Here is an 18,675-nt window from a genome sequence, read left to right on the forward strand (position 1 = left end):
GACCTTTAGAAAGAGATCGTAGAGCATTGTCTCTGTCGTTAAGAACGGGAAAATGTCACATAGATGTATGAGTGACAGAGACAATGCTCTACGTAGCCAAATCTCATTCTAAAGATCGATGTACAATACTTCTTCCCGGCTACTGTAACAATTTATCAGTGGGTTTAAGACGTTCCGGCAAACCTTCCACCCTCATTAGCGCAGTGGTATGGGCTGTGTCCTTATAAGTGCAGGGAGGTTCCACTCTTCTAAGTAGATAGAAATAGATGGGGATTTGGGAGTCCAAGTCTTATAGATGGGAATTTATAAATTATCTCTGGTCTGATCTGATAGGTGGCTCCGGCCATGACTAGTTACTATCTACCCTACAGAAAAGCTACGCTAAGTAATTTAGCGTTCCGGTATGTTGATAACCATACTATAAAAACTTTAATAACTTTGTTAAGTTATAAGAAGGAATAAGTTACAAAAATTCGATTGCACTTTTAAAACATTTTTCCTTATGGCAATTAAGTAGTAGTCGTGTATCATCATCACGCCACCTTGCTCTTCATCGCCAGTTCACTACTGAGCACGACTCTCCTCTCAGAATGAGAGAGGTTTGGCCATAGTCTATAAGCTGCTGAACCAGCGCGGATTGGCAGGCTTCACACACCTTTGATAACATTATGGAGAACTCTCAGGCGTGCAGGTTTCCTCACGATGTTTTCCTTCGATGTTGTGTTCCTTAAAGCTAGTGATATTTAATTGCTTAAGACGCACATAACATAAGATGTCCGTGACCTGGATCGAACCCCGACCTCACGGTTTAGTCGTGTATTATCAACCAATATTAATGAACCAAGTTTTTCTCCAGTCGGCCGGACGCTTCGTTCATGTGGTTCCTCAACCCGCTAAAGTCGATCCGGTACATCGCGTGGCACAACTACAAGTGGGCCATCATGAGGTACTCCGTCATCCTCATCGTCGCCATCTTTATCCTCCTGTTGGTGTACAACGTTCCCGGATACACCATCAAGAGATTGCTCGGAGCTTAAGGCCGAAACCGACAATCACTTAGGTACTCGTAATTATTAAGTAAAGATTAAGAAATTAGGTACCACGGATAGAAAAAATGAAATTGAAAAAAGAAAAATTACTGTGTATAGTGGATAGTCAAAAAATTATCACGGAAATACAAAAAAAAATCACGGACAAACATAATACTATATAGACGACATACCTCGAACAGACGAAACAAAATCACAGATTGACCAATAAATCAATGATATGTTGTTACTGCAAGCAATTTTAACCGGCTCAATCGATTGTCCTAGCTTACTCTCAGCCTTTTCATTTAATACTCAACCTTTAAGAACGCGTCACACGCGCCTTCTAAATGTTCCCAAATCTAACTCAAATTATGCGCGAAATTCTATAATTCCACGCTTGGTACGTACTTATAACAATCAGTTCGCTGAGTTATTTTACCTATCAAACAATAAATTTAAAAAGGAATTAAGAAACTATCATCGTAAAAAAAGTAGCTAACATCTAAATATGCATGCAATCACACACTCCCACTTACACGCACACACACACAAGCATACACATACTGTTGTAATTTTATTATTGTATATACCTACATTTATTCTAAATCTATTCTGTTAAAATAGTTTTAGTTATAATTTTAAGTAATCTCTTTTGGCCTTCTGTTATACCTAGATTTAAATTTAAATAATAATTATGTATTAACGCTGTTGATTACTTTCAAATAAACAAAATAAATAAAAAAAAAAATATTTTCACGGATTTAAACGATAAAATATCACGGATAGATGAAACATTTTTCACGGATAGACAAAATTTATCACGGTTAGACATATCACGGACTTACTTATGATAGATAAACAAATTGTTGCAAAGAAAAAAGCCCAGATCGACTAATCAAAATTTTCACGGATAAACGAAAAAATAATACGGATAGATGAAATATTTTTACGGATGGACAAATTTTATCACGGTTAGACATATCACGGGCTTACTTATGATAGATTGACGAATTGTTATAAAGAAAAAATATATATACAACGCTAGTTTTAGTATACCTACGCAAAACCTGAAAGTAGTATGTTCAGAATGAGTAACAGAATCGATTGCAATCATTTTTCAACGGGTTATATTTTGGCCAAAAAATGCTTTAAAATCCTGCAAGTTTTTGCAAGAACACCTAGTTGAATAGCGCACGCACCAGCTGATTCGAGCCGCGCAAGCGGGAGCGCGCACGATCGACGCCAGCCGTCTCTTTCCCTCATAACCGCTCGTTTGGGGTGACCATATTTTTTGTGGGACGATTCAACACGACACAACAAGCTCATAACTTCGTAAGTCATTAAGTATTAAATATTTTTGAAATTTTGTGTATTTATTCTTTATCTAAAAATATTCGACACGTGTTTCGGTTTTTGCGTATATTAACAAAACTAACGTTGTATACGTCGCTGGAATATCGTAGAATTTCACTCTTTACAAACGATTTCGGCTGTTTATAAACGAAAATCAGATGTAGTAGAATTAGTAAATGTGATAGCAGATGCAATATGCCGAGTATAAATGGTAACATCAATGATTCGTAAATAATCACTCATCACGGGCCATTATAACTTTGTGTGCTAATTTTCATTTCAAAAATACGTTTTTAGTCCTTATTTTAAAGTTAGCTCGACTAGTTTCGAAACCATCCGGGGTCCTTTTTCACAGGGACCCCGGATGGGTTCGAAACTAGTCGGGCTAACGTCGACTAAACACGGGAGTAAATCTGGTGTGTGATATATGTTGCCTACATTCTACAAAGTTTATTAAACAGGTAGATAGGTTCTATTATGATTTGTATGTACTAACTTTACCGGGAGACCTTCCATTTTCATTGGAGGGGAAAATGAGGCGACGGCGGAAAAGGGCTTCGCGTAGGCGCGGTTCGTCGCCTGCGCGGGCGCATCGTCTTTTACCTTTTGTGCCGCTTTACCCTTGCCTTACTAGGTAGGTATATCTACGGCTATGTATGGATTATAATGGCGATTGCCTTACTGTAAGGCTTGGACAGATATAACGCGTAACATAAACATGTCCAACGCGGCTTTGAATTTTGTAATTCAAGGAGCTGCTGTTATGAATTTCATACTGCGGAGCAGGATATAGTTTTATGCGCAGGAGACGTGTTACGTTGCTATTTGCTGGTTGTATACCGCGGCTGCCGTCGCACTTCAATGTGTGATTTCTGAATTTTCAACATGTGTTCGGGGTCATTGCCGTTGCCACTGCATTTGGCAATCATCGGGCGACATGTTATCTGCTAATACATTGTCGCTAGGTAGCCTTGAATCACCTATTTTTCTTTGATGAACGTCACCATAGCCTAATATTTGACATAATATCGTCGATTCAGGACCAAACCGAGAGCTCCCTCACTCTGTCCCTGACCCCAAGTAGGTACCTACCTACTGAGAATTAAAAATAAGTAGATATTCAGTTGAGTGATCTTTTCCGCATCTCCTATTTGCCACCATTCTCGTTAGTCGACTGTATCTATTGATCATAATATTATTCGGTTTCTTTCGGCATTTTGCTATCTCATTTTCGTTTGTAATAAAGTTAGGCCCTTAAGGCGTTGTCCTAACACAACGCAATTACGCGATCATCGCGCGAGTAAGCGATACGACCATCGCGTGCTTGCGTCAAATAGAACGCGAATACGCGATCATCGCGCGAATGCCAATTTGGACACCTATTCGAGATCAGTGATCAGTATGTTTGATCGCGCGTTCGTACGAGTAAAATTCATGTGAACCTGCGATGATCGCGGATTCGCGTTGTATTAGGACATCGCTTAAAGATTTTTCTGCGACAGATAGGCATTTATTTGAAAAGAAAGTTATTAAACCTAGAATAATTATTACAACTGTTTATTAAAAATAGGTAAATTATAATTAAAAACATATACCTGTAAGATAATATTATTTTGACAACATTTCTTAATTATATTAGGTAAGTAGGTACAGGGTTACTGATAAAATATAGCCTATAACTAAATTATACACGACAAAATGCAATTAAATGAACTTTAATGAAATCAAAAAGTTATTAAGGCTTATACTTAACTAGCTTATTCCCGCGACTTCGTCCGCGTGGACTACACAAATTGCGAACCCCTTTTTTACCCTATTAGGGGTTGAATTTTCAAAAATTCCTTCTTAGCGGATGTCCACGTCATAATAGCATCTGCATGCCGAATTTCGGCCCGATCCGCCCAGTGGTTTGACCTGTGCGTTGATAGACCAGTCAGTCAGTCAGTCACCTTTTAGTTTTATATATTTTTGTAGTTTTCGGAGTTTTCTGAGTGGTGTGTGAAAATTATGCTAACTGAATACAAGAAAATGAAAAAAAGTTTTTTTTGGGTGCGTTCGGAATTCAAACTCATTATCATACTAATAAGTATGTGGTATTTTGGGTATTTTTTAGGGTTCCGTACCTCAAAAGGAAAAACGGAACCTTTATAGGATTACTTTGTTGTCTGTCTGTCTGTCTGTCAAGAAACCTACAGGGTACTTCCCGTTGACCTAGAATCATGAAATTTGGCAGGTAGGTAAATCTTATAGCTGACATTTGGGGGAAAATCTGAATTCATCAATCAAAAAAAAAATTGTGGTCATGAACTAATAATTAGTATTTTCAACTTTCGAAGTGAGTGATTATATCAAGTGGGGTATCATATGAAAGGTCTTTACCTGTACATTCTAAAGCAGATTTTTATTTATTTTTATGCATCATAGTTTTTGAATTATCGTGCAAAATGTCGAAAAAATACAACTGTAGTACGGAGCCCTCATTGCACGAGCCTGACTCGCACTTGGCCATAGATATGCCATCCATAGACGTTCGTCACGTTCGAATTTTGAATGACTTTACCATGCTTGCGGTTAAAATGGACTTTTCCAGGCAGATTTCGAACGACAAAAAAGCATTTCCGAGCTAGTGAGATGAAAATAGTATTTTTAAAATCAGTAACCTAAAGCAGCTTTAAAGGGTATTTTTATGCAGGCTTATATTTTTGAAATGTTGTCATTTATTGTTAGTATTAATGTTTAATGTTCAATCGCTCGTATCGCTACGAGTATATATAAGGAAATGTAACTCAAACTCAAATAATATATAAAATCAAATCATTTATTAAAAAATGACAGATTACTGGTACATACCACAGATCACCACCTATAGACGAATAATAGCCGGACCGGACACCCCCGATCGCCAAAGTTAGGCAGTTGTTTGCAGCGGGTTGAGGTCGTCCCACACTGCGCTTGCCGATACGCGGTCTCCACTCCAGAACACTCTGCCCCAGCGGCCATCGGTTCTGCGGCAGACGTGGCCTGCACACTGCCACTTCAGCTGGCTAATTCGTTGAGCTATGTCAGTCACTTGGGTTCTCCGACGGATTTCCTCGTTGCGGATTTTGTCCCTGAGAGAGACACCCAACATAGCTCGCTCCATAGCACGCTGAGCGACTTTGAATTTGTGGACAAGGCCTACTGTCAGTGTCCACGTCTCTGCGCCGTACGTCATCACAGGTAGGACATGCCAATAAGATTTTGAAGCAACGAAAATTCGCAATGTAGGTAATAATAATTATGGACGTTGACACAGCGTGTTTATTGCTGTACCTTCGTTGGTATGCGATGGGGTTCCTTCTTCATTGAAAGCTGTCAATGTATGAGAGTTACATTTCCTGATATTATTATTCGTAAATTTACCGTCAATATTTAATCAATACCTATAATATTATATTAATAAAATTAGGCCCAATTTCACAAATGCAGGTGTTATCCGAGAATACCTATGCCGAGAATAAAATTAACTGCTACATTTACTCTAAGACAACTTCTAATTACGTTTTACTAATTTATTCATATAAGTCCCGCAAATTGTTGATGCGCGTGGCTGCCATTTTAGTAATGTCAGCACTAGACTGAAGTTTCGAGCTGATAAATATACGTCAAATGACGTCAAGATCACGTCATTTCTATGTTAATGAGATAGAGGTTCCAGCGAAAGAGCAATTTGCGGGACTTATATAGATGTTTCAATCCACGAAGACGCGCCCGACTCTTTACCGCAATAGCTTACAGTGCATGTGTGCAATGAAAACTGCAAGAATGTGAGTTCTATTACTAAGCGAGTAGCTATGTGGGCATACGCACACATACTTAAATAGCAGAAAATTTCGTAGTTAACTGGAAGTCTGCTCTACTTCATATATTTACCTACTTTAAAAAATAAAATATAAGACGTAATGGTCCTGCATATGATAATGAATTAATTGTGTTATTGGCATAGACATAGTATAATATTAATACTATATATTGATTGGTAATAATATTCTACTCACAAGAAATAATGTATGTATTGATAATATAAGTGTAGGCGCCATATATAAGTATAGGATGTATGTATGTGAAATTGTTGTCTATATAAGTAAAGAACAATACGTCTCGTCTCTCCGGATATTATAAAAATACTTAAATTAGACTAAAAATAATATATAATATACAAATCAGCAATACAACCCAAAATAACTGTGTACACTGAGCCGTGGTCGACTCAAGACTAATGTTCGGACTGAACTCCCCGCACCCCGCGGTTTCCCCTCGCGATAAATAGTGGGGCGCGTCTTCGTGGATTGAAACATCTATAGGTACCTTAGATTAACTATTTTTTTAAATAGCGTTTTTAGTTGTCTATTGCAGGTTCGAATAAAGATACTAAGAATGATTATTTCCTACATGTCTAAAGCATGAATAAATGTCGCAACTGAGAGTAACTTGCGACTTTATCCTTTGCAGAAAATGTATATGTACCATGTTGCTGAAATTGGGCCTTAATCAATCATTTAGCCGTATATTATACGATATTATATTATATAGAAGAGCAACATGTAAATCTTACTAAAATTATAGTGAACCTTAAAATATTTTTCAACATAATATTATTTTTAACAAATGGTCCAACTTTGCCAACTTTCCCCCAAGTAATTTTATTAAAATGGGTAGTATTTAGATGAGTGATAATAAATTCAATCTGAATTTGAGATACTAAAATACTTAAGTGTGCGGACAACTGGAGAGCAATTTAATGAGGAGGGGATCCCGTTGTTGGCAATCTTGGGCGCGGAATCCTAAAAATGATATCACTTGCACTTGTTTCCATCTTTTTATCTCTGAAATGAACTTGTTTCCATCTTTTTATCTCTGAAGGAGATGTTTCCAGAATGTATGGGCCTGGGGCCAGCTCTTGTACAAGTATACTAAAAATAGGTAAATAATCACTACGTTTTAGTGAATTGCACAGAGTACATTAAATATAGGGGTAGTGAATTGCAACAGAGAACAAATTCCATCATGGCGGTAAGGTCAACGTAAGATATCATTCATTCCGTCAAATGACGTTAAGTTAAAATTATTTTGTAGCAGTGCTATACAATTCATCAGCATCATCATCATGATCAACCTATCCGGCTCACTACAGAGCACGGGTTTCCACTCATAGTGAAAGGGGCTTGGCCATATTCTACCACGCTGGCCAAGTGTGGATTTGTTAGACTTCACACACCTTTGAGAGCATTATGGAGAACTCTCAGGCATGCAAGTTTCCTCACGATGTTTTCCTTCACCGTTAAAGCAAGTGATATTTAATTACTTAAAACGCACATAGCTCCGAAAAGTTAGAGGTAAGTGCCCGGGATCGAACCCCCGACCTCCGATTGAAGACGGACGTCCTAACCGCTAGGCTATCACAGCTTACACAACTATACATTTACACTAATTATTTGTCATATTTTCGGGATAAAGGGATTTTCTAATTTTTTTAAGGCAGCGTACATGTATGTGGCACAATTTGAAACATCTCCTTTAGAACTACTTACATGGGTAATTTTTAAAGAGTTTCATAACAATAAGTGGATTCTGTATTTTTGCGGTTTGCATCAGTGCACGTAGGACCGTTGATTATTGTATCACTCGATGTACTTATTCAAATAAATTAATAAAAGAATCGTGTTTTATTTTTAAAACATAAAAATATTTTAGAATTTAACGGCGGTCTAAAAAGTATATATAATTTTGAATATACTATTAAACACATCTAATCGTTAGTGCTAGGCAATCAGACCATTGAGCAAAGTAAGTGCTCTTAGGGTTGGTGCATTTCTGGCAAAATTTGTCTGTGTCGTTGCCAGATGAGAAAGGGCAGACGTCTGCATGAACGGACATTCCTATCCAGCGCCCTCACCACCAATGCACATCTGCACAGAGTATCTGGGTTGTCGACTTTTAAGTGTATCAGCACAGCTCTGGTTCTCCTTGTCTGCAAAGTTTCTAACCCTACCATACCCGATGCAAATAAGAAGAAGGGATACAGGTATGGATAATATCCATGCATTTTTTTGTACAAATTGCGAGCAAATTTACGCTGTACTTTTTCTATGACTATAGAGTATAACTTGCGTGCGGTGGACTCCACACTGCAGAGTTTATTACGCACGTACGCATTATATAGTGTGGTCGTTACACGCGGATCGGTGAAGTGGTTCGTCGACGTCCACTGCTGGACATAGGTCTCTTGTAGGGACTTCCACACGCCACGGTCTTGCGCCGCCGCCATCCAGCGACTCCCTGCGATTCGTCTGTCGTCCGTCCACCTAGTGAGGGGTCTGCTGCGTCTGCCGGTGCACTTTTTAATTCGTACCTTTGAAGTATCTAGTTCTAGAATTTGCCGCACATCATTTGGCAAAATACTTACTTTCCTCTATCATATCATGTCCTTGCGTCGGACCATCTTGCAAACTTCCTCTAATAGTTTTTTTTTTCAAATCGATTCAGAAATCTCTGTAGGTAGGTGTACATATGATCAAAAAGTAGATACATGTAATGTTACCTTTAGTCAAGGAATATACTACTCTTTAACTTAACTTAAGTTACAATAGTGAAAAGTTATCAAATCTGTTCATTCGTCTTTGAAATAATCGTCAACTATCGTAGGGGAAAGCAGGTAGGATTCGTACACTTTTTACTCTAGGTCATGTAAAAACAAAACTAATAAATATTTCAAAATAATTTCAACGCTGCTGGATTACCTAGTTATCTGGCTTTAATTATAGTGTAGTTCAGTGTTTATGCAAAGTAAGATGTCAAAGCTATGATGAATTTCCCAAAAAATGGAAATCGTACGAAAGCACCCCACACGCGAGGTAGCTTCGTACATCGACTAGGGTACATTCGTACATAGTGGGGAGCCTTCGTACACAGGAATTAAAAAGGCTATTTTATATGAAATTAAACATTTATTGATATTAAAATTAACACAGAATCAACCTTACACATAGTAATAATAAACAATATGGTGTTTACAAACAATTTGTTACAATTTAAGTCATTCATTAATCAACATTCAAATTTACCGTTATAGTAACTCGCATTTCATCTCTTTAGCCTTCTGTTTACTCTCTTGTTCTTCTTTTTTCATCTTTTTTGCTCTTTCCTTTTCTATCAGTCTATTTTTTTCGGGATTATATGTTATATCCTTAATTTTTCGAATACTTTTCCTTTCTTTGTGTCTTTTTAGGTTCATTCTCATTCACTTTAGGCTAAGGTTCCATAATTTCTGGCGTCATCATCCCACAGTTGATGTAGATGGTGATGGAGGTGGCAATCTTGATGATAGATCTTGTTGAGTAAGAGTTATTTCTTTGGGAGTTGAATTGGGATAGCGCCTATGTCAAAAATAAACGATTTCTTAGTAATTATTATTAAACAGAGGGTCTTCCAAATTTCGTGAAATCCACGTCCATTGTAAGTTTTAACCATTCTAAACTGATTCTAAATTGTCAATTTAAATATAAAGAGTACGTCAAATGTTTATGACGTCATATCTTTATTACAAGCTGCCATACTAAGCCAGCGTTTTGACGTTTGATAAGAAGTTGCTAATTTGACTTATAGCGCAGCTCACGACAGGTATGAAACTTGTAAAAAAACATCGAGGTTTCACCCACACTGGCAGGCGTCAAATGTCGCCTATATTTGACGCTTGGTAGGCTATGAAACTACTAGGTATTTTTGATTTAACGACACCCCTGGCCTAATATTTAGCAGATGTCGATTTCAGGATCAAATCGAGAGTTTCTTCACTCTAGTTCTACTCTGCTAGTCAAGGCACCACCACTATTTGTTGCATGCTATCATCTGGGAGTGGTTTAGAATTGGAATCCCATAACCCAGTTAGTGCAAAAACGATCTGAACTCACGCGGGGTGCATTCGTAAAGTACGAATCCACCCCACTCCTAACTGCACGAAGGTACCCCAACCAAAAAAATCAAACAATAAAATCGAAATAAAAATAACAGTGAAGGTTATCCCAAAATTAATGTTTACACATGAATCTAAGGCACTTATCCAAAGACTATTATATGTTACTTTAACAATTTGAGCCAAGCTTATTACGAATTAATGTCGTCAAAGATGAATCGAAAAATTATTTTCGCGGTGTGAAAACACGTTTTGACTTATTCTAAAAAAACTGACTGTTGTACAGCCACTGCACTTAGCTGTGAGCCTATGAATATAAGCGGGCCTCACATATACAAAAACACAAACGCGTCACCATGTAGCATAGTGTAGATATGACTGTTGTACGAATGCTCCCTCTGTACGAATCCTACCTGCTTTCCCCTATAGTTCGCGAAAGGTCGAGATGGCAATCGGGGTAGGACGCCCCTCATAGTCACCGCGCTATCCCGTACCGGGTCATGAGTGTGCGGGGCATCCCATGTATGTCGCGTACTATACCTACCTACGGATCGAATATAGTTTGAAGAATACAGAAGTGACAACTCAATTAGCAAAAGTAAATAGGTACATAGGTAATGAAAATCATATTTCTCTATAATTTTATTATATTATATTAAAAACAAATTAGTAATTTACATTTAAACTGTGTATCCACTCATTATACAAACAACGATTCTAAAACAAATCATTTACAAATTACAAACTCGTAATATTACCTATCGGTCACATGCATTTTAACAGAGCACAGTGGCGTAACTAAACGCTAAAGGCCCCCGAAGTCTTTTTACAAGGTTATCAACAAGTATATTTCGTAAATGTGAAAGTCGTGTCTAATTATTCAGCAACTTCTACAGTAGTGATTTTAATTTTTAATAATAAGACTTGACGTTTCAAGACTATTTTTACGGACGACTAAATAATATTATGTGATAATTACGGCCGATTTTTATCAAGGAAACCCTTAATAGGATGTCATTGTCTTTAACAAAAAACAATTTAAAAAACCATACAGCACTATAAAGTCATCGATAGCTTTTTTCCTTTATTTGCTCTCCGACATGTTCCGATATCATAAGGTCAATTAATTGGATCCGAGTTTTATAATATTAATTTATATGATGAGACAGGCTGAAATCTACAGAGCGCACTCAGACTTAAGACAGAGTTAAAACGAGACAGACTTATATATCTGCGTAAATCTGTCTCGTTTTAACTCCGTCTTAAGTCTGAGCTAACTCAAAGTACGATTTATAGATCTCAACCTAAAATTTATTCGGGGCCCCCAGTATAAAATGTTGAGAGGGCCTCACACCATGTTACATCACTGCCTGAGAAAATGAAAATTTAATTTACAAACTACGATAGGTTCCAACAACAGAAGGTTCGAGCAGTTTATCGTCTAAGTACTACCACTTTTTATAAGTATACCGATGTACCTGCGCAGAAATCTTATTTTTGAATGGCACGAAAATATCTCAGACAATCATAGCGCGCGTCTGTCCGTTATTGGTTGTTGCCTATGCGCCATGTTTTGTACGTGCTAATTATGAACGAGATAACACAAGTCTCTGTTATTCTTGTTTAAAATCTTAACGTACCGCAATAAGGTCTGTATTTCATTTGTGCACATTCAGTTATAGTCGGCGTCAGGTTGCGCTTTTCTAAGCAATTTTGCCGAAGCGACTTATAAATGTGGTAGTACTGAACACAGCAGCAGTTTGAGTCTCAGCGGGAAAAGTTGGAAAATTTAACTGCAGTCGATCGGTAGCGACTGCTCGAGCGAGCTCGTATGTATGACAACAAGAGGAAAGTTGTAGTTCGCTATGCAGCTATGGGTGACTATAGGTATAGCGCATAACTAAGTGGGCTCCTGCGGTAGTGGAGCGGTGCGGGAGAGTGACGTCACAAGTTGCCGCTCCACTGCCGCATGCCTGTACTTCAAGTATATTCAGTGTAGTTAGTAACTAAGTCACATGTTACGTTCAATCCTACTAACTACAATCTACGCGTAGACACTTCGGGTTTACACACACTTAATTATTTTATCAATTATACAACTTTATAAACATACACGACTTTCTCACGCTGGACAAAATACATTTAACAATAATCAACGTCAAATATCGTCACAAAATTACTTTGCGATCAAATAAATCGGGGTTTGTTTCATGCTCCTCACATAGGTACATACATATGGGTCAAATACATAACCTCCTCTTTAAAGGTAGATAGTGAAGTCAATTGAAATTATTTCAAACAAAACAACCAAAATAACATGTTTTAAACAAATGTTTTTTTGACAGGCTTTTCAAAACATGTTACCTATACAAAAAATCACGTGAATCCGTTGCACCATTGCGACGTGATTAAAGGACAAACTAACACACTTTCGCATTTATAATAAGGGTACTGATTAACGTTCAGTAATAATGTAGAAAAATAACGTTCTGTAGGTATAAGTATTTTACTTGCAAACCATACTTGTCAAGTGATGGTTCACATGAGCAAGTCATTGATGTTCCTATTCTCAATTTGATCGCATTGTAAATCATATTCATTTGATTTATTGCGAAATTCATCTATCTAAATCTACAGATTGAGACAACAATATTTATATTTTGAGATATCAGGATATGGGGAACAGTAATGTGATGCGCACTAAACAAATCTTGTCGATATTTTATTAGTAACAATTTTAAAAGTAAAATGATGAAAACATTCAGTATTTTTTCTATTAAAACTAGATGTATTACGATAAAATTAATAATATGTCTATAAGTGATAATGAACGTAATTTTATTGTTTAGGACTTGGCCGAGCCACATTTGTTAAAAATGTACTTATTCTTTCACAATAATTAAAATGTTAGAATGTGCGAGAGAAAAGGTAACTTAGGTAACCACAGCGCATTAAGAAGCCAGCGATGGATGAGTTGCCCATACAATCGTAATACCAAAATAATTTGTAGTTGGAGAATATCTCTAATCTATTCTGCGGTCAAAGTTATATTGCTCGGTACAGGTAACCTATATTTTGATTTTTTGTGTTAGTAAAATAGCTACTCGAAAAGTGTGTGGTATGTACGCTAGAGAAGCGCTATGAAGTGATTGTATTTATATTTACTTTTTGGGGTATAATTAATATTGTTTGTTGAACTTCATGTTTGGATTCAATTTGTATAGGAGAAATATATTTTGATTGAATAAAAGTGGATTTTTTAAAGTTAGATTTACCTATTAAAACTATAATCTAGGTATGTATATAATTATTGATTAAAACATGAATATAATAAATATTATAACAAAACCTTAATTAATTAAAATTTCATCGGATTTTTTGGCTAAATAAATTATTTAACCGTAATAAGACATAATTATACTGTAATAGTTTAGTATAATGTAATATTTTTTATGACATTTTTGATTTGTCATCATAGTAAAATCATTATTCATTATGTTACATAAAAATATAATTATTTAAAATGCATTTAGTTTCGATCGATTTTAACGCCATTTTGGCGCGCTTTCATATGGTGGCCGCTTCCAAAAAATTGTATAATAGAATCATTGTTACATAATTAAGCTTCATCAGTATAAAACAGGTAAGTCGATAAGCTAAAAGTTAAAATTCATAAATACAGTAAAACCAAGTTGTTAAAATTTTCTTTTTCAACTATCATGCTTTTGTGGCACATAAGATTTGAAAAAAATAAATTTAAAAAATGACCAAAAAAGCAAGCGTATTTTTAAAAATTATTTCTACTTTATTGAGGAACAAAACGCCCATTTCACCTATATTTCATTGAGGGTGCGAAGTAGTTGATATATACAATTTTTGTAACCCATAAGGGAGTCGACATAGCAAGCGACCCGGGCGCTTGTTGTAAGATTCCGTGGAGCGCCATTCATTTGGTTTTCACTGCTCCCGTCCGCACCATGATGACATTGTGTGTGGACACGATATTATGTAAATGTATGCTTTATTCGACTTTAATTCTTGAGACAAAAACATGATCGGAATCCACTGTTCCGATAGAATTAAATCGAGAATTTCAAAAACCATAATTTAAATTCGTTTAGTCGGAAATGGTAACTAAATATTTTGTATTTTATTGTGTTTATTTTGTTAACTTTTAAAATAATATTATATACTTGATGATTTTTCACGTCACGGCCAACTCGACACTTACTCGATATATAAAGTGAACGAGTCCTTCCATCTCATATTCTGATATAACATAGTCTCGTTTAACAGATAAAACAATTCCTAAAGCAGTCTAATCGAAGAATAATATTTCATTTTATATAATAAAAAAATATGGTTAAAATTACATAATTATATGCGTTACATTATTTTTAAATTGTTAAACGATTTCATTCGCTATTTACAGATAAATAAACAATTGTGACAAATTATTTCAACTCAGTTTCACTGTATTTAAAGTTGAAGACATATACAAAATTAAATAAATTAACACATATTATGTACACGTAAAATATTTCAACTAGTAAGTTATAATTCAATAAATAAGGCATGTCGCGGCAGAGCCGAAGCGGCGCGACGCGAAGCGAAACTGACCTTTATTTTCAGTACGTAGTGCACAAATTTGTAAAAAAATGCAAAATGAAAGAGGCGTCTGTAGTTTGATCTCTTCATCCGCATCAATGTATATGTCTGTGGTATCGTAGCGTTCAAATGGATGGAACGAGTTCAATAAGTAAAAAGGACAAAAGGTATCTCTTGGTTGTGTCCGACTCACAGTTGGTGGGTTGTTTAACTTACACTTGTGTTGACACAGTTCATCTCGGTCAGCATATCAGCTAAAGTCGGATTTTTAATTAAACAACACGTTTTGACATTAGCTAATGTCATAAAATAATGATACCATATTTAAGATGTTAGTGATGAATGTGGTTCAGTTGGTTCATTTGAATGAGTCCATGAACCAGTTCCTGCTTCTCTATTTTGGATTGAACTTTCACAAGAAGAGTAAAGAACAAGCATTTTATTTAAAAAAAAAAGAATTAGTAAATTATTTTTAAAATAAAATAAGTACCTAGAGATGGTATAATAGTGCTTTAAAAAAGGGATTGTTTTTTTTTTTTTAATAGATATAGCGAGCAAACGAGCAGGCGGGTCACCTGATGTTAAGTGATTACCGCCGCCCATGAACATTTGCAGCACCAGAGGAGCCGCCGATGCGATGCCGGCCTTTTAGGAATTTGTTGGTCCGCCCCTTGAATAACCCCATGTTATAATCTAGTGGGAACACCGCCGATGGGAGTTGGTTCCACAGTTTGCACGTGCGATTGTAGAATATGATTTACGTAAATATGTTTTTATTGAGTAATAAGGTGTTCTTAGATGTTACTAAATAATTGACAGCAGGATAATCCATTAATTCCATTGAAGTATCGACTCACAATGTTTGACACGTTTCTAAAGCTATCCGTCGCTACTGTACCAACTGGATTGGTGGTTCTGGGTTCATACCAATATGTTGTTGCCCCAATGGAAACGTCAAATTCGAGTATACGTAGTGAAAATGAAGTTCAATTTCCCTCGAGCCTTATATGCTACAATTATATTTTAAAACTTGCCGTTTTGGTATTAATTTTCTTAACTTTGTTTAAAAGGCATCATTATTGCAATATTGAACTAACAACACAACATTAAAATTGCACAAACTGGTGCTACCACATTTTATCTAACAAAATCAGACAAAATTGATATTTTTGTATTCAGTGATAAGTTAGCCCTTGACTGCGATCTCACCTGCTGGTAAGTGATGATGCACTCTGCGGGCCAACTGTATATAGCGGTTACTGAACCCTATCGGTATGTATATAATGTGACCAAATACTATCATATGCTTGCAATGTGGGAACACCGTGACACAGTTAAAGATTAAAATTTATAATTTATCAATAACTTACATAATAAACAATATGCAAAGATATTATACTTACTCGTACCTCTTTAATCATATCAAAGTTTAAACACAACCAGATTTTTTAAGGATCTACTCAGGATAGGCTAGGACCACACTATCGATCATTTCATTTAACTGAATAAAATTTTAGACTAGCATTTTATGTGATCACAGATTTGAAAGAACGCAGTAGATAAGAGAAAGAGATAACCTCTTGTAGGATAAAAGCAAAAAGGTGATAAGTCTCTAGTCGGGCCCTAGAACAATAAAACTTACTATCCCTGAGTAAAAACTACTTTCATTTAGATTTAGAGTTGACATTAAGTCTAAAAGTAATATTTTCATTTCGTAAAATAAAAAATGGTTGCTAAGTCAAAACAACATAATATGATTTCGAATTTATAAATCTATTTCATTAATAGTTATTTAAGTTACAAGTGCGTGAAGTACAAAATTACAGCCGCTACGAATTGTACTCGAGCCGCAGGCGAAGGTAAAAATAACACAACATACTCTAACAAATATTATGAGCCTAGTATAGTAATTGTAAAATAACTAACTATACATAAATATTATATAAGGCCGCCAAAAACAGCAGCTCTATTTTGAGACCGGCATCTTTCATAGAGGTATTTAACAGTACTATTGTAAGTTGATATTAAAACCTGTACTGAACTTACTATATGGTACCTACTATAGAAACTTCTATACAACATGGTAGTTGATCGTAATGCTTGTGTTAAAAAACGTTGTATAATAAGGTGCCTGTGGAAAATAATTTTCTTTATTGAAACCCTCGCATGCGGCTCGTGCATTAGAATTCGATATATAATTTTTTACTCGGGACTTGCGACATAAATAACTATGACACATATATTACACATTTCATTAAAATACTTAAACATATAATATAGTTAATAATACCTATAAAAATGAACTAAGAGAGAGTAATGGTACCGCGCGGAGGCAGTCCTCAAAACCGATCAGCTGCCACCGTAACGTTCGACCGGAAAGGCCGGGTTCGAGTCGTCTGGCGCCGAGCTGGAAGAGTGCGATCAGCTGCCACCGTAACGTTCGACCGGGAAGGCCGGGCTCGAGTCGTCTGGCGCCGAGCTGGAAGAGCCGCTCGGCTTGGAGCGTGCGATGCGAGGCGGCGCCGCGCGGTGGATACCATCGGGCGTCGTCACACCGCGTCGCGCACCTCCGGCGGATATCACAAGGCGGTCTACGCGGTGTCAATGTCGCCCACATTGATCCGGTCCTCGGCGGCCGTCACGGAAAAGCCGAGGATGCGAGCGTCCACTTTGAGCATTTTATTCTTTTTCGATTTCTTGCCTTTGCCCTGAAAGAAGTTTGTTTATCAGTGGGAGGTCCCGGCTGTCCGGCGTAGGCCATTCAGCCCCATTACGCACGGTCGACTAATCTCAAGGCCGTCACGGTGTGTATGCGCTCATACGCATCCACTCTACTACGACTTCTACATAAATGACAGATTGTAACGGTCGCCTTCGACTAGTTGCCGGCCGCCTAGTCGACCGTGCGTAATGGCTCTCAGTAGCCAACACCTGGTGTACGGGGTTACAGTACTGCCACTTTTATATGTTACGCCGATGTACCTGCGCAGAAATCTTAATTTTGAATGGCACGTAAACATCTCAGTCAATCACAGCGCGTCCGTCCGCTATTGGTTGCTGCCTAGGCACCATATTTTGTACGACGAATTATGAGCGAGATAGCACGACTCTCTGTTGTTCTTGTGTTTAAAATCTTAATGTCAAGCAATAAGGTCTGTATTTCACTGGTTTACATTCGGTTTTAGTGGGCACTAGACGAATTTTGCGAATGCGACTCATAAAAGTGGTAATGGTAGTAGTGTACACGTCACCGAGCAACATCTCCCTAGCTCAGCGAGGAACCTGAGCTTCAGGGTTACACGGACGCGTTGTCGTACTTACCTTTACTTCCTGATAGTCGGAGAGCGGGGAGCGGGGGGTGATGGCCAGCGCGGGGGAGCACAGGTCGTCCGACGGCGTCACCATGCCCACGCGCAGCAGCTTAGACCTGCCCAATAAAGTCACACTAAGAATACTTACCCGGCTGAGTTTGTTGTGGGCTCTTCTCAGACCTGGGCGCGTCTGGAACCCTCGTAGCTTTAGTTACAAGTTTGCGTAATAATTATCACCACTATATCTTACAAATCTGACTCAAAAAGAGTAATTTATTACCTATTTTGAATAAATCATTTGACTTTGACTGAGGGTGACATCGATAGAGCGCATCCTGACTTTGCTTAGATTACGGCAAAGCCAAAAGGAAGGGTTATCATTTTAGCAGTCTATATATGTATGTTTGTGTCTTCCACCGTG

At 37.2% G+C, this 18,675-nt stretch overlaps 2 protein-coding genes across 6 annotated transcripts in view; one reads left to right on the top strand and one right to left on the bottom strand.

The window, feature by feature from the left end:
* Positions 1-8,055, top strand: part of LOC117995633 (otoferlin-like) — a 97,238-nt gene extending 89,183 nt beyond the window's left edge. For all 3 annotated transcript variants that reach the window (XM_069508959.1, XM_069508957.1, XM_069508958.1), the window contains one exon: positions 857-8,055. In XM_069508959.1, coding sequence (XP_069365060.1) covers positions 857-1,037 — 181 coding nt within the window. In that variant the 3' untranslated portion in view covers positions 1,038-8,055. The remainder of the gene's footprint in view (positions 1-856) is intronic.
* Positions 8,056-10,964: 2,909 nt separating this feature from the next.
* The window catches only part of Gyf (GIGYF family protein Gyf), a 48,648-nt gene continuing 40,937 nt past the window's right edge, over positions 10,965-18,675 (bottom strand). For all 3 annotated transcript variants that reach the window (XM_069508961.1, XM_069508960.1, XM_069508962.1), the window contains exons 28-29: positions 18,265-18,370; positions 10,965-17,651 (exon numbers count right to left, since the gene is read on the bottom strand). In XM_069508961.1, coding sequence (XP_069365062.1) covers positions 17,535-17,651; positions 18,265-18,370 — 223 coding nt within the window. In that variant the 3' untranslated portion in view covers positions 10,965-17,534. The remainder of the gene's footprint in view (positions 17,652-18,264; positions 18,371-18,675) is intronic.

This window comes from Maniola hyperantus, chromosome Z, assembly GCF_902806685.2.
Source record: "Maniola hyperantus chromosome Z, iAphHyp1.2, whole genome shotgun sequence".
NCBI lineage: Eukaryota > Metazoa > Arthropoda > Insecta > Lepidoptera > Nymphalidae > Maniola > Maniola hyperantus.